The sequence below is a fragment of the Erpetoichthys calabaricus genome, chromosome 1 (assembly GCF_900747795.2).
Source record: "Erpetoichthys calabaricus chromosome 1, fErpCal1.3, whole genome shotgun sequence".
NCBI lineage: Eukaryota > Metazoa > Chordata > Cladistia > Polypteriformes > Polypteridae > Erpetoichthys > Erpetoichthys calabaricus.
Window position 1 is genome coordinate 315160470 of NC_041394.2, and position 16384 is coordinate 315176853.

At 36.3% G+C, this 16384-nt stretch overlaps 1 protein-coding gene across 2 annotated transcripts in view; it reads left to right on the forward strand.

The window, feature by feature from the left end:
• Nucleotides 1-16384, forward strand: part of scube1 (signal peptide, CUB domain, EGF-like 1) — a 527308-nt gene that overhangs the window by 495880 nt on the left and 15044 nt on the right. For both annotated transcript variants that reach the window (XM_028817682.2, XM_028817689.2), the window contains 2 exons: nt 8633-8749; nt 14183-14341. In XM_028817682.2, the coding sequence (XP_028673515.1) occupies nt 8633-8749; nt 14183-14341 (276 nt within the window). The remainder of the gene's footprint in view (nt 1-8632; nt 8750-14182; nt 14342-16384) is intronic.

Consider the following 16384-nt stretch of genomic DNA (forward strand, 5'->3'; position numbering starts at 1 on the left):
AATTAATTTTAGGTCATTCCAAAGTCTGGGCCCTATACAGCTGAAGGCCTTGTCACTCATAGAGTGCAAGAATCAGAGGACCTTAGTGGGCGAATAGGAGCATAGTGATGGATAAGTTCTGGTGCGAGTAGTCCAGTGCAAAGCCATTTTAAGTTTATAAATAGAATTTTATATTCAATCCTGTAAGACACAGGGAGTCAGTGGAGGCGAAGCAGGATGGGTGCTATGTGGTCACTTTTGTTTGTCCATGTAAGGACTCTTGCAGTAGAGTTTTGAATCAATTGGAGTTATGATATAAAATTAGAAGTGGCACCTGCCAGTAAATAGTTACAATAATCAATAATCAATGCAGATTGTGATAAAGTTTTGAAAAGGCCATGAACAAGTTTTGAAAAGGACAGGAATGAGCTAACATGGGATATGTTATGGAGGCGAAAGTAGGAAAGTTTCTTAGTGTGGTTTATGTGGGTGAAATAAGAAAGGGAGGATTCAAAGATAACACCAAGATTCCTTGCATTAGAAGAAAGTCTAATGAGATCACTGTCAAGATTGACTGGGAAGGAGCTCATTTTTTTAAGTTATGCTTTAGTGCCAATTTGTAGGAGTTCAGTTAGATAGATAGATAGATAGATAGATAGATAGATAGATAGATAGATAGATAGATAGATAGATAGATAGATAGATAGATAGATAGATAGATAGATAGATAGATAGATAGATAGATAGATAGATAGATAGATAGATAGATAGATAGATAGATACTTTATTAATCCCAAGGGGAAATTCACATTCTGTTCTGTTGAGGTTTAATTTTAAAGAGTTCTGCTCCATCCAAGTTTTTAATTTCACTGAGGCATGATGTGAGCTAAGAAAGCTCTGAGGAGGTTTCACATTTAACACTGAAATAGAGCTGAGTATCACCTGCATAAAACTGATAACCCAGTCCAAAGCTTTGAATGATATGGCCAAGGAGAAGCATATAAATACAGCCGAGCATGGGGCCGAGGACAGAGCCCTAAGGAACTCCTTGTGTGACTTTTTTAACAATGCTTTGTATGCTCTGGACATATTCATATATGAGGCTAAGGATCTGCAATGATATCTGGAAGGTTGCCAGTTCAAATTCCCATTACTGCCAAAAGAGATTCTACTCTGCTGGGCTCTTGAGCAAGGCCCTTAACCTGTAATTGCTCCGGGGTGCTGTACAATGGCTGACCCTGTGCTCTGCAAAAACTATGCAAATTCCTAATACAACAAAAAAAAAGCACTGTGATACATCGGGACATTTTTATGGTCAGATCTAATCATTCACAGCACCGTGGCAGTCCAAGGAAAGGCACTGATTGATCGTTTTGAAAGCATCCAGTCTAGGGGTATACTACATAAATGTATTGCTTGTTTAGTCATGTCACTTCTAAAATTTTCAGCTTGTATGCAAAATCAGAGGCGTAAAAATACAAGTGTCTGTTTTGCAAAAAGCAGCATCTTTTTCTTGTGTTGCAGTCATGTTATGAGTTCAATTGATTTATATTGTGCACTATATGCAATATGTTTTGGGGGCTGTAGCCTCTCAGAATGCCATCAGAAGCCTGTTGCAATGCTCTTAGAGCGGATAATGGAACTCAGGGAGCACATCAGCCATCTGCTTTCGATCTCATCCATTTTTGGATCATGCTGCACACAGGCCTCTGCTCCCATCCTCTCCTCAAAATGTGCTTTTTCAAAGCCTCCCTTGTCACCACAGAATGTTTTTTGTATTATGCTGTTCTGTGATCAGAGCAGCAGTAGACTCTCAGCTCCCACTGTGGAAAAGCAATAGATCCAGAGCATAAAAGAAAGATGGACAGAGCTGGGCTTTTAAATGTGGTGTCCTAGATGATTATCATTTACGTTTCTTGGCTTGTTTTTGTTTTTAGCCTTACCAGGCTAACTCATATGCTGCATTAAAAAGAAGACAGCTACAGTTAAGACCAGTGTAAGTGTGTTTGTGTTCATTTAAAAATAGATCAAGCCGGTATGCAAACATCTCACGCTACACAGAAACTGCTCAGTGCAGTAGGCACTAGCACATGACATTCAAATTAAATACAGACTTGTCCAGGTTCACCTATAACTTCAAACATTGGGGAAATCAAGGCGTCCCGGGGATATTTTTACCTGCTGCTATTTATAGCTTGCAATGTTTTTTTCCAGTGAATGAAGACCTCAAGTCAGTAAACTCTGAATTTGCAAATCATACACAGGTACCCTTTTGCATAAACGTCTGAACATTCAACCACAGAAGAGCATTGTTCATAAATTAAGCCCTGATGTTAGTAAAACTGAGAAAATTTGCCAAAGATAGTATCTTTTAGTCCAGACTTCATTTTGATATATTAGATTAACTAAAGAACAATTAGTATCTTTATTTATTAGTTTAACTAAATCTGATGATGATTTTAGGTACTGCAAATCATAGATACAGCATGGAGCATTCAGAGTGAAGGTTTTTCAGAAATTCAGCTTAAATTATATAATGCAGTAGTGAGACCACATCTGGAGTTGAATGTATAGTTCTGGTCACAACGCTACATAGAATCAAGACATAGAAGTACTGGAAGTTGTGCAGAGCAGATCAACCAAGTGCATCACAGGACGTAGGGATGTGTCCTACTGTGACAGACTCAAGAGAATTAAAACTGTTTAGTCTCAAAAAGAGGAGACCGTGTGGGGGCCTAATCCAGGTCCTCAAAATTCTCAAAGGCATTGATAAAGTTGATCCAGCAGTAGTCTTCCAACTTAAATCATGTATCATGTACTCATGGACATCAGTGGCAATTATGGGGAAGAGCATTCAGGACTGAAGCCAAGAAGTAATTCTTTACACAAAGAATTATGAGAATCTGGAACAAACCAGCAAGCCATGTACAATGAAGCAGTAACCTTGACAACCTTGAAGTATCTGGATGAGACATTGGGACTGCTTAGCTATTAGCTAAACAAATGAGCTTGATGGACTGAATTGTCTCCTCTCACTTGTCAATTTTCTTATGTTCTTAATATTCTATTGATAATATGAACTTAACACTGAAGATGTCTGTGACAATATGCAAAATTCTTGCATTTGTAGGCTAAGAGGAACCCCTTGTGGTAACTTGTCCCTTTTGCAAACCTAGGAAGTCACCTCTGTATGAATATTTAGTCAGCTAACAAGATGGAACCCCTGTGAAAAACCAGACTACAGTCTAGATGGAGTTTTACCCTATTGTTGTCTATTCAATCCTGCCTCTGGAAGCAATTTCTTGGATTGGCTGAATTTAAGTTCCTTCAGGCAACTGCAGTATTCACAGAGCACTGGTCTAAAGTTTGGTGTTTGAGAGAAAGAAGCCAAGGTTACATGGCAAAGAGACCGAGGCTGTAGGTAAAAAATGTGGTATTGTGGTACATGAGAGGAGGGTAAGGGAGTGAGCCACCCCACCAAATAGAATGAAGTTGAAGCAATGCAAATCAAATCATAAAATATAAAAGGCATTCAAAATATGCAAGAAGGAAAAACTGTAATAAGTGAAGTACACTTGAAATACACAAGAAAATTAAAGCCTAGGCTTTAGACGCACATCTGAAAACCACCCGAAAAAAAACAAAAAAACAACACAGCAGTGACTAAATTGTTGAAGCTTGCAAACACTGGTAAATATGTATAAATAAATTATAATGTTGGAGAAGGGAGAGGTCACAAAGGCAACTGTACAGGGAACATATAATGTCTGTCCTAGCAAGAGAAGTGGAAAATTTGCATGATACCTTATTAATAAATAGTACTAAAGGGTCTCAAGCTATACAGACTATAGCAGTGTCACCACATAATACTGGAGAAGACTGCAAAGCTCTGATGTATCTTGTGCAGCTCCTCGCCACTTCCCAAAAACCTTATTTGTAATTAACTTGCTGTCGCAGATGATTTTCCCTTTCAGGGAAGGAAATCCTTTTCTACAAGCATATATTAAAGGCTTGTCAGTTCAGTCCTAGCACATATGCCATTAATAAGACTAATCACACTGTATTTGGAACTCCACAAAAATGTTTCTTTAACTTCTGTGGGCCATGTTAATAAGCTATTGTAAAATGGTGGATCCATTTGATGCTGGTTAGAGGCACAGAGAACGGACATGAACAGATAATCCTCTCAGCAGTTCATTTGCAGCTGCATGTCCACCTTATGATCCCTGTAAAGTTCTCTTTCATTTTACATCTCCTCAATTCCCCCACATCACTTTTATGGAAAAATGAAGGTGCAATTTTAAAGCATGATTTCTACCGAACAGTTCAATATGATAATTGCAAATTTGTAATAACTGCAGAAATAACAATAATGAGTAATTTATCTGTAATATAGTTTCACGTCCTTGGTCTGTACTTGAGAGGGCTACCTGAAGAAGCTGGCCACAATAGCAGCTCATGGCAGTTGGTGGAGTAGTAGGTACAGATAGAGCACTTAGGAGAAGTACTTACAAAAGACCACGCCATTGCTGCTAAAGTACATCAACCTGTACTCTTAAAAAAAATGGTGCCAGAGTAGTTCTTCAGAGTGATACCATAGGGAAACCATTTTTAATTCCCACAAGACCCATGCACATGAAAATTTCAGAAAGAACTTTTATTTATTTTGATTCATTACTGTGAATAGATGGTAACAGATTTGAGAAACCTCATTATTTTAAAAGGACTCTTGCTGCATATGTATGTAACACAAGCTAGGTCCTGGTTTTCTTAATCTTTTATTGTTCTCCTAGGTAGCCAGCCATACATTAAAGATTTCAGTTTTTTATTTCTTCATATTAGGAAGTTTTTCAAAGCACAAAGAGCCAACTTTATATGCAAAAAAAACCCTTTCCCAGAATGAAATTATGCTTTGTCATTTAATAGTTCTACGAAGAACCATATAACCTATTAAAGAATCATAAAATTCCAGATAGGCGAGTTGCCACCAGTAAACATTGGGTAGTATCTAGAGTTTGGATTGGCTCTTGGGCCTGGAAAAGCATACCAGATAGTGTTGCCACTGACCCCAGGCAAGCGATGTGAAGCAGAGCCAGTGTTATGCATGTGCAGGCCTAGAACAAGGCAGCTAGTAGCGCGTGGAGCCATAATACATCTGAACAATGATGCAAAGAGGGATACAGTGTATCTGACTGAGAATGCATCAACAGCCTTTTTTAAGGGCCAGTTTCCACCAAATTTGACAGAATTCTCAGTTCATTCCTCAATCTGTCTCTTCTACACCACATGTAATGGCTGTCAGCTACTTACTGAGGAAGGACCCATTCCTGGTGCTTGTCTTATTATATTATAAAAAGAATTGCTTGCAAGGCATAGTATAGTCTCCACCACTTGCCCTTCTGGGTTTAGGACATGTCATCAAGTTTACTATTTACCAGAGGGATGAAGTGTAAATGTCATGTGATTTTCAAACAATACTTTTTACTGTTGGTAGGCTTTTCAGAAAACACCCACTGTTCTCAATTATATATCCCTTCGTTGTATGTGTTTGAGTTTTACAATAAAAGCACAATTTTCATATCTTTTGATTCCCTGACTTCATTTTGATTGAGATGTAATATTTTCAATGACTACAAAATGCCAACATATCAAAATAACATTTGCACTTAATAAAATAAAGAAAAGAGGGATGACCAACCTGTTAGGTTTCCCTCATTAGAGTGCTAAAATATTTGTGTAACCTGGAACTATTAACTAGTGATTATTGGTATATTTTAAGTCATAGCATAGTACTTTAAATGTTAACCAATTAGAATATCAGAACAATCTAGACAAGAACAGGCCATTCAACCCAACAAAGCTCATCAGTCCTACCTACTTAATACTAAAATAACATCAAGTTGAGTTTTGAAAGTCCCTAAACTCCTATCGTCTACCACACTACTTGGTAACTCATTCCTTATGTCTGTACTTCTCTGGGTAAAGCAAACGTCCTAAAATGTGTGTGAAATTTACTCTTAACAAGTTTCTAGATGTGCCCATGTGTTCTTGATCCACTGTACCAATTCCCTTCATAATTTTAAAAACTTTATACTTTCTTCATAATTCATGCCCTGCAGTCCTAGAATCAGCCTAGTCGCTCTTCTCTGGGCTTTATCTAGTGCTGCTGTGTCCTTTTTGTAGTGCAAAACTGCACAAAGTACTCCAGATGAGGCCTTACTAGTGCATTATAAAGGCTGTGCATGACCTCCTTGGACTTCTAAACTACACATCGGGCTACATAACCTAACATTTTGTTAGCGTTCTTAATGGCTTCTGAACACTGTCTGGCAGTTGATAGTGTCAAGTCCACTATGACTTCTAAATCCTTCTCATAAGGTGTATGTTTGATTTCTAGACCTCCCATTGTGAATTCAAATTTCACATTTACTAAGGTTAAATTTCATCTGCCAACAAAGCTGCCCGAGCCTGTATGCTATCCAAGTCCTTCTGTAATGATATAACGGATTCCAGATTATCTGCCAATCCAACTCTTTTGGAATCATCTGCAAACGTAACAAGCTTGTTACTTATATTCCTATCTAAATCATATATATATATATATATATATATATATATATATATATATATATATATATATATATATATAAATTGCAGTGGCCCTAGGACTAACCCCTGTGGAAAACCACTCTTAACATCAGTCAAATCTGATGAGGTTCCTCACACCATCACCCTCTGCTTCCTGTGACTGAGCCAATTCTGCCCCCATTTATAAACATCACCCTGAACTCCCACTTCTTTTAATTTGATGACCAGCCTCTCATGTGGCACCTTATCAAATGCTTTCTAAAAGTCCAGATAAATAATATCATATGCTCCACTTTGATCGTATCCTTTTGTTGCCTCCTAATTGAATTGTAGCATGTTAGTAAAACACGACCTCCCTCTTTTGAACCCATGCTGACTGTTCAGAATAACTCCTGTTCTTGCCATGTGTTGCTCAATCTTTTCCTTAATAATTAGTTCCATTAATTTACCTGTGATGCACATTAAGCTTGCTGGTTTATAGTTACTTCAATCTGCTTGGTCACCCTTTTTATTTAATGGGATAATATTTGCCATTTTTCAGTCTTTTGGAATTTCCCCATTGTGTGGTGACTTCCTAAAAATATGTGTCAAGGGTTTATATATGGACTCACTAACATGCTTAAGATCTTAAGGATAAATGTTTTCTGGTCCTGGTGTTTTTTTGATTTTAGCCTGTATAATCTGAGCAGTACTTCTCCCTCTACAATTTCCAAATCACTCAGTACCTCCATAGTAGTCCCTTTAGCACTGGGTGGTTATCTACTTTAGAGCATCAATGATTAGTAATAAGAAAAAGAGATCACAGAGAGTGGTTTATGAAATTAAAAAAAGCATCCGATTCAAAAGTAGGGCATAACAAAAGATGACACTGTGCTTCTGCTATTTCTGTCGAAGGTCATTTTTACCGTTCTAGTTTAATGTGCTTCACTGTTTATAAAGGTAACCACAAAAAGGCTGTTACTCTCATGTGACAGCTTAATTACTGGAAACTAAAATGTTTATGGTTGGTAATGTTTATTCACTTTACTGTGTTCTTTTCTGACAACCTGTATTTACCAAAAATTACAAAAAGCAAGAAGGAATATGCGTCAGAGGACTGGGAATAAATAAAACATATACTGTATATAATAGTGAATGCATGTTCTTAAATAAGGATAAAAAGTCTCTTTCAGCCATGGGGTTTCTGTTTCAAAACTTTCTTAAAATACAAAACCTTTAACTGAACTATTAACAATCTACTTTTTATTCCTCTTAGTTAATAGGAAAATATCCATTTTTGAACCATTACCTTATCTTGTTTATATTATGAGTCTTATGAGAGTGCACTTGTTATTAGGGTAAGTTGACGCTGATTTTCCTAATTAATAACTACATTGGAATGTGTGGTGGTAATATTGGCTAATGGAGGTCTTAGGGGCAGGCAAGGGCATGTCTGAGAAGGCATGGGAAGGGGAGATGAATGGAGGTTAGAAGAAGGTGAACTGACTGAGGATATGTTTCCCAGTTTACAATTTAAAGAAGCCAGGAAAAGGAAGCATGAAGGGGGTGGAAGGCACCATTTATATATAAAACCACGCAGGGCGATGATACTTATTATTTACTAAGTGTCAAATATGCATTTGCATTACAGGTGAGTTTCATTCTTTGACAATATATAAGTAGATCATTTGTTTTGGGGAATTTTTTAAAATACCCAGTTATTAGTGTGGCATTACATTTTATTATGTCACATGTGATTCAACTATATGTTTATTCAAAGTTATTTACAAATCAAAATGTATTCTGTTACATCCATATTTCAGCCATGAGAGACTTAGTAGGTTATTTGATAAACTTGGTATCAATAATTAGAATAGAACATCAAATGTTGGGATTTATAGCTAAACATCTTAGGCACAAGGGGGCAACTTATTATAAAAATATTCTACCATCTCCAAGCAGGAGGCTACTGCATTTATTTTTACAATTCTGTACAACAAATACCTATAAACACTGATTCTGTCACTGGAATATAGTTTTTAAATGGTTAGCAATGTGAAGTCTCAGACTCATTATTTTTTCACAGATTCTTTGGCACCTCCAATTAAGCAAAAAGCCAGATTTAAAATCAAAGATGCCAAATGTCACTTGAGACCCCGCAGGAGGGAAAAGTTTCGAGAACTGCCAAAACAGACACCCATAGGTAAGATTTATAATTCGTATTGTTTCCATTATAAAAAAACATTGTTTTTTGTTAAAATATCTACATGCCTAAAAGTGAAGTTTTTGAAAATCATCTTGAGTGATTGTGACTGCATGGCTGTGAATTTGGTAGTGGTGCTGCCTCACAGCCCCCAGCGCCTGGTTTAGTCCTACTTTTTATGTATAAAGTTGCGTGTTTTCCCAATGTCCATATGGGTTTCCTCTGGTTCTTTAGATGCTCCAAACTAGTATCATGATAGCATATACCACAGGATGGATTGATGTCCCATTCAGAATTGGATCCTGCCCATTGTTCATTGCTGTAGGTTTTGATTTTGGCTTCCAATCACCATGGACAGGAGATCCCTCAAAACATGTGTCTCATTTTCAAATATAGTTTGAAAGTCTTATTGTGAATTTGTATCCCAGATTGAAAATATTTCTACAGGCATACATCATTAAAGGCAAAACACAATGAATAAATGCAAGTAAGAAATAAATGGCTCAGTTTAGGATTATTTTACATATTCATAGAAGACACGGGTTGACTGGCACTCCGGCTAGGGTGGATGGTTCCTTACCCAGTGGTGAAGCCATGATAAATGAAAGATATGGATGGACAGGCATCTTGACCGAGTTAGTTAGTGGTACCTTTCCTGTTCGGGAGGCTATTATGAGGGAAAGAAAGAGGGCCAAGGGCTTGTGTGCTACTAGTATGGCTCCCACTTGGACACAGGGCTGCGTGGGAGTTATAGTTTTGTTTGTCAGCCCTATTGGGGTTCTTAGGTGCTACTAGGGGGAGCTGCTGGGAGCGGACTCCCTTTTTACAGACAGGTTCCACTAGACCCAAAAGTGCTTCCACGTGGCAAACCTGTTGCCTTGCAAGTACTCCAGGATTCATGTTGAAAGGCTGCCTCATCCAGCAGTCAGAGTTGGCAGAAGGTGGACAAGGATTGAAGGAGACAGAAAGTAAGAGAAAAGAAAGGATCGCAATAGAATTGTTACTGATTTACCCGGTGATAAAAACCTGTAAAATGTATTTTATTTGAATAAACACTGCTTTCCTTGGTCCTGTGACTGCATGGTTTGGTTGGGTGTGATTGTTTGGGGTCTAGGTGCACCCCTTACAGGTCACACATATAAAACTCACTGTGAGTAAATATGTGCTTTTTGAAATTGAGCATTTGAAAAATATATTTTTGTGGAAGTTTCAGATCGTGTTTTTCCTTTCCTTTTTACACACATTACTCATTCACATAGAATTCCCAAGCTGTTTAAGAGTTAAAAGTTGTTGAAATGTTTACTCATGTTTAAACATAGGGAGTCAAGCCTTATTGTCAGAATGATAGAGTTAAACACCACTTGTGGCGGTCTAGGGGGCATGCTTGTTAATGCGGTCTACATAATAGAAGATTTGGCTGTGTGATGATTGCCATTTCAGAGGACATGGTTGGCGTGCTGATTGCTTGATAACATTGCTTGGATTGTCTGGTCCTCATGATTTTCAATCAAAGTGTGGGAATAACTGTTGCCCTTTGTAGTCCTTTAGCCTTGATCATGGGGCCAAGGTGTAAACATCTGTTTTGTAACATATGGTGATTTTGTTGGCTTAAGGTAATAATTAAAGCCAAAATTGAATTAAATCAACCATAATCACTAGCTAGCAATATGCAAGTTTTTTTTTTTTTTTTGTAAAGAGTGCTTCTACTTCATTATAATATTAAAAACATATACTATATACTATAGTGTATCATTTTAATACATATATGATAAATATACTATACTATATATGTGCTCTATTAGTTAATATTATGTTTAAAAAGTGTTTTCTGCTCACTGTTTTGTTTACATGTGACCCCATGCTGGAGTATTCAAGTAGGAAAAACGTGGCGGGTGGATATATTCTTTTTTTTTTAAAGTCTCTGAAACTGATGTAAAAGAAGTATTACTTTTTCTTGAAGCCTCCAATATATAGATCATGTTGGTAATGACTTTATATTTTAGTATTAGTTTCAGATTTTGGTCATATATTTTGTAATTTTAATTTATTATTATTATTGCAATTTTGATTAAATTTGACCATCAGTATATAAATCTACACTAGGATATGTGGATTAGTGCTATATGAGAATAACAAATAAGATTTATTTGTACAAAGGCTTCAGTTTTTTTAATGTTGTATGTAAACTAGGACAAATTTCCCAGTTATTATTTATCAGTAAGATGACAAAAGATCAGAATCCACCTAATCTCACCAGTCACAGTGCCCATCTGTGTACACTTAACTATTTCAAATAGAAGGTGTAATCTAAGGCTGGTAATGAAAGTATTTCCATAAATAATAAAAATTAATAATTCTCTACATTTATATAGTGCTTTTCTCACTGCTCAAATCACTTTACATAGAAACTGGGAGGCACATCAGCTACCTCCAATATGTAGCATCTACTTGGATGATGCGGTGGCAGCCATTCTGCACCAGTACACTCACCACACATGAGCTATTACATGGTGAAGGGTTGAGAGAGAGCTAGATAATTAGAAACAGGGGATGATAAGTGGCCAGAATGACTAGGACATGATGGGCAATTTATCCTGGACATCGGGATATACCCTGCTCTTTACGAAGGATGCCCAGGAATCTTTAATGACCACAGAGAGTCAGGACCTCAATTTTACATCTCATCTGAAGGACTGCACCATTTTTACGACACCGTATCCCAGTCACTGCACTGGGGCATTGGGATCCACATTCAGACCACAGAGTAAGTGCCCCCACTGGCCTCACCAACACCTAAGCTTTTCCTAGATGGTCCCCCATCCAAGTACTGGAAGATGCTTAGCTTCAAGCGACTGACCTCTTCTGAAGTGCATGTGGTATGGCTGGTGGAGATAACACGGAAACTTTAAAGCAGTAATAATGACTTCAAACTGATACCTTACTGAATGAAAGCAGAAAAGAAAACATGCTGCTACTTCTTTCATTTCAACAAAACCATTTTGTAAACCTTTTCAGACTGACTTTAATTGGAATGAAGGGTTAGATCTTCCTGCAAAGGTGTAAAAGAGTTAGTATAAGGAGGGCAAAGTAGTAAGAACAGAATAAAACAGAGTTTCTTTCTTTCAACTGATTATCTTCTGAGATAAAAATGTAATTAAATTCACTTTGTAACGTACCCTTAATTGAGTACTTCCTTTGGTCACTGTAATAAGTTTACAGGTAAAATGCAAACTACAAATTTTATAAATTACATTATGTACACAAATAAAATTGCAGAGAAGGATAAACATGCAGTAAAACCTGCAATTTCAAATTGACTAACATAGATTTTTCCTAAAAATACATATCAATTAATATTATTGTTAAGATATGGCCAGCAGACAATGGAAGAGGGGGATAAAAAATCTCCCAATCAGCAGTCCATGGAGAAAAAACATCTGGAAGGTCTACAATTCACTATAACACAAAGTCATAGACAAAGTCAGTCATAGTCACAGGTCAGTTGCACCTGGGCATTGAATAGTATAACAAAAGTTTGTGCTGTACACCTCCTTTCCAAGGATTCCAAATGCAAACCTTTTTTTTTCTGATAAATCAAAATGAGATGATGTGAAGTGCAAAGGTCAGATAATATGAGCAACGAGCTATTTTGTAACAGAATGGTTGACAGAAAAATTATATTACAAATAAATTAAATTAAACAGGGGACAATAAGAAGAGACAGGGGGTCAAAAGACCAGCAACATTTCTTAACCAGGAAATCAAATATACAATGTCATCAGGCCAAAAATCGAACCCCTAAATTGTTGTCAAAAATGCGTAGAGAAGATATAACTTTACCTGGAACACTAAATTCCTTTTGTTATTCCTCCTTAAGCTCAGATGAATGGCAAGTGCACAGTATGACCTTAATACCTACAGGGTGATGATGTCACTGGCCACACCCTTCTAGGTTGATTACCTAGCAACACATTAACAACCACTCCACCAAATGGTAGTGCTCTCACACAAATTTGACACAAAAGCATAATTTAACTTTTATTTAAAAAAGGAAGATTTGCAATTCTTACCTTATAAAATCAAATAAGAGGAACAAAAAGTTGACCAGAAAACAAAAAAAATAAATTTGCAACCAAATCATAACATGTGTCAGCTGAAAAGAACTAATGAAATGTTCAACAAATGATGATGGAGAATTGATAGTCACACTCATAAAGAAGTTATTACAGCATGGGTACAGTGAGCCATTTGCCAAAGGCAAACCCAAGGAAATGTATGTTTTGTTTTTTTTTTTATTTGTGACAGTTATCTGCTAAATAAAATTAAAGCCAAAAATAAAATGCTCCAATATTTAGTATTGCAGTTAATTGCTAATAATATACTTGATACCATTCATCCTGTAAACATTGTACTAACATAGTCAGCAGTAGGAAGCAGAATGCAAAATCCCAGGGTTACATATTCATTTGGATGAATAATGGAATGCTTAAAAAATGCATGGATAATTTTATTGACACAAACCTTTAATTGTATTCATGGCATACTTTTTATTTCATTTTTTAAATTAAATTTTAAAATAAATTGACTTCTAGTTGTGTTCTTTGCATCAGTCTACCTGCAGCACAATTTGTGAGTGTCTAAGAAAAAAAAAAATAAAATATTTAAATTGTTAAGCACGTAGACACACAAACATAGAACTCATGGATGGCAAAAACAACTCAAAGTTAATTTACCTTTCCATGCAACACTGTGAGTATATACCTATATAAACTATCCCCTAATAGATATGAAACCTCTTTCCAAGATGTGAGGTGACAAAGTCTGATTAAACTATTAGGAAATTATGGACATTGACATGAAGCTAAATCAAGATTCTCAATAGCAGTACACATTATTTATGCTAAAATCATCAAAGGTATTAGTCAATGTAAGTTTATTTACTAACACCTATATTTGATGGTCAGTATATTCTCCTACTATATAAAATATAAAACCATAATGTTACCTTTGACTAATGTGTGTTGTGTGGAAAACAATGCAAGCAATTTACAAAGACACATAGTAGTGGTGTGGTGCAACAAGTAATGATGTAATCTTCCTGAAATAGTTTTGGTACCCTCTGTGAGGGATCTGTATAGGTTACCCTTCCACAATAAAGTGTTTCTTCCCACTATATAAAGAGTGTGGGTGTGAGCATAAGTGCACCCCTGTAGGCAGGTATTCTTCACATAAAATTCCAAACTGGGCCAAACAATATGAGGCAGCATCTCTACTTGCCTTGCTAGCACATTTTGAATCTGGCAGGAGTGACTGACTTGTCATGCTTGACATTAATATGGTTGTCTTAATTTTTTTTTTGTGATAGCTGGTTCTCATGACTAATCCTGCCACTTGATTTTAACTCCAGTGCTTTGTCTCATTGCTCTCACAAAGGAGTTCAGCTTCCTTGCACTGACAACTGCCAGGTAAACTTTGTGAACTTAAAGTGTGATTCTTCCAAGAAAAGGAGACGGGGGCGCAAATCCCCTTCCAAGGAGGTGTCTCACATAACAGCCGAATTAGAAGTTGAAATTAAAGAGGTAGAAGTGTCAGGTAAGATACATACTCAGCATATTATATGCTTAAATTTCTATCCCTGCTTCTATTTAATATATAATTTCAAATAATTTTGATTATATTTAAATTCCAGCTCAATAGCATCTGCTAAGTTTTATCTTCCTATGCTTGTGTGTGTGTTCATCATTGACCACATCGTTAACAAATTTAGATCAGTTTTGTGTTGGAAATATAGCTTTAAGACTATGATACATAAAACAGGAATAAGTGACACTTTATGCTAAAAATCAAATGAGTACCTTACACAGAGCAAGCAAATTTGAAAATCTCCACTTGGAGTCCAGTAGAGTTTTCCATTTCACCTACTGGACGATTGGAACATCTGCTGTTGCCAGACACCATACCAACCATTATCCAGTCTTTGACCCTCAAGGAGTTAGATCTGTGAGCTCTGTGGTATTTTGAACCCACCATCAGAAGGCAAAATAAAGAGTTTATCCATTCCATTAAACATATATTGTTCTTGACTGTTCTGTTTGTCTTGTGTTATGACTGCCTTTTTTTGAGGCAGCTCGCACTCAAACTTTTGTCTGGATTTGAGTATGGAGTGCTGTTTTTGAATCCCTGACTTTCTAACTCTCCACGATCTTTGTCAGTGCTACTTATCCCTTATCGACCTGTTAGTTTCACAGCTTTTTGGTCATGAGATAAATAATAAATAAACATGAGACACAGTTTCTACCACTGGTTTGCAGTTATCTGGACAGAAAACAAAAGTAGAAAGCATAAGGTATATAATCTCTTATTTCTCAAGGTTACACTGAAAAGAGGAGCTAGTACAGGGGTGTTATTGCTTCGTTCACCTGACCTTACATGATCAAAAGTGAGTGCCTCCTTAGCTAGCTCCTGCTGAGCAAAAAATAAAAACTGACATGCTGAAAAAAGAATACAATAAAGGATTAAAAAGCTTTATTGTATAGATATAAAACAAAGTTCAAAGGTGAAAATAAAAGTAGTGAAACACAACAGGGTAGTGTTTAGCTATATAAATAGGACCAGAAACACTGATAATCTCTGTATATTTCTGAGTCCTTGTTGTTGATAAACTGGTCATAGTGATGTGACATGGAAGCATCTGTGTGTTGTGCAATTTCTCTGGGCACATTTCCTGGTTAAGTTCATTATTCTTACTTTTTTTTTTTACCTTGCATACTGATTCTGAACTTACTGTTTTGTCTACCAGTCCTTTGTGACAAGTCATATAATTGTCTCTTGTATACTTATTGTGGATAAATTTAACCAGAGTGACTTAAAGGATTATTATGCATTAAAATAAATTGCATATGTTTTTACACTTGGGGCTTGGCTAGTTTAAGTAATAATAATAATAATAATAATAATAATACATTGATTAATTAAGACAGATGATGATTAGGGGAGGATGATGATTAGGGGAACAGAAGGAATGATGCAGGCATAGGCAATTTAGCCAGGACATCGGTATAAACTCTACTCTTTTCAAAAGATGCCCAGGGATCTTTAATGACCACAGAGAGTCAGAACCTCGATTTTATGTCTCATCCAAAGGATGGGGCCATATTTACAACACAGTGTCCCCATCATAGCAGTGGAGCATCGGGATCCACTTTCAGACCGTAGGGTAAGCTTTTTGACTAACTGCCCCTAATTTGCAAGTTCTTTGAGAATATCCATTTAGTTTCCTGCATTGGAACTAGCTTCGTATTTAAATCATAAATAAGACCACCAGATTTCATAATAAAAGTACTTATTCAACAACCTGTGAGATTCATAAGTGTAACATTTTGAAGAATTTTCTGCAGTGATTTATTTTTGAAAAATTACTTGGATGTACATTATTGGGAATTGATGATTGCTATTGTGTTGATTACTGTTTCAGTTATCTTGTATGTTTACATTGATGTTTTATTTATATAAAATTCACCTAATACTTTCAATTCATGATGTTATGGAATTACGTACTTTCTTTTCTTGGTTCTTTATTTTATAAAAATATTATTAGCCTTGTCAACTGTCTTGTAATGATTCCAATAAATTTGC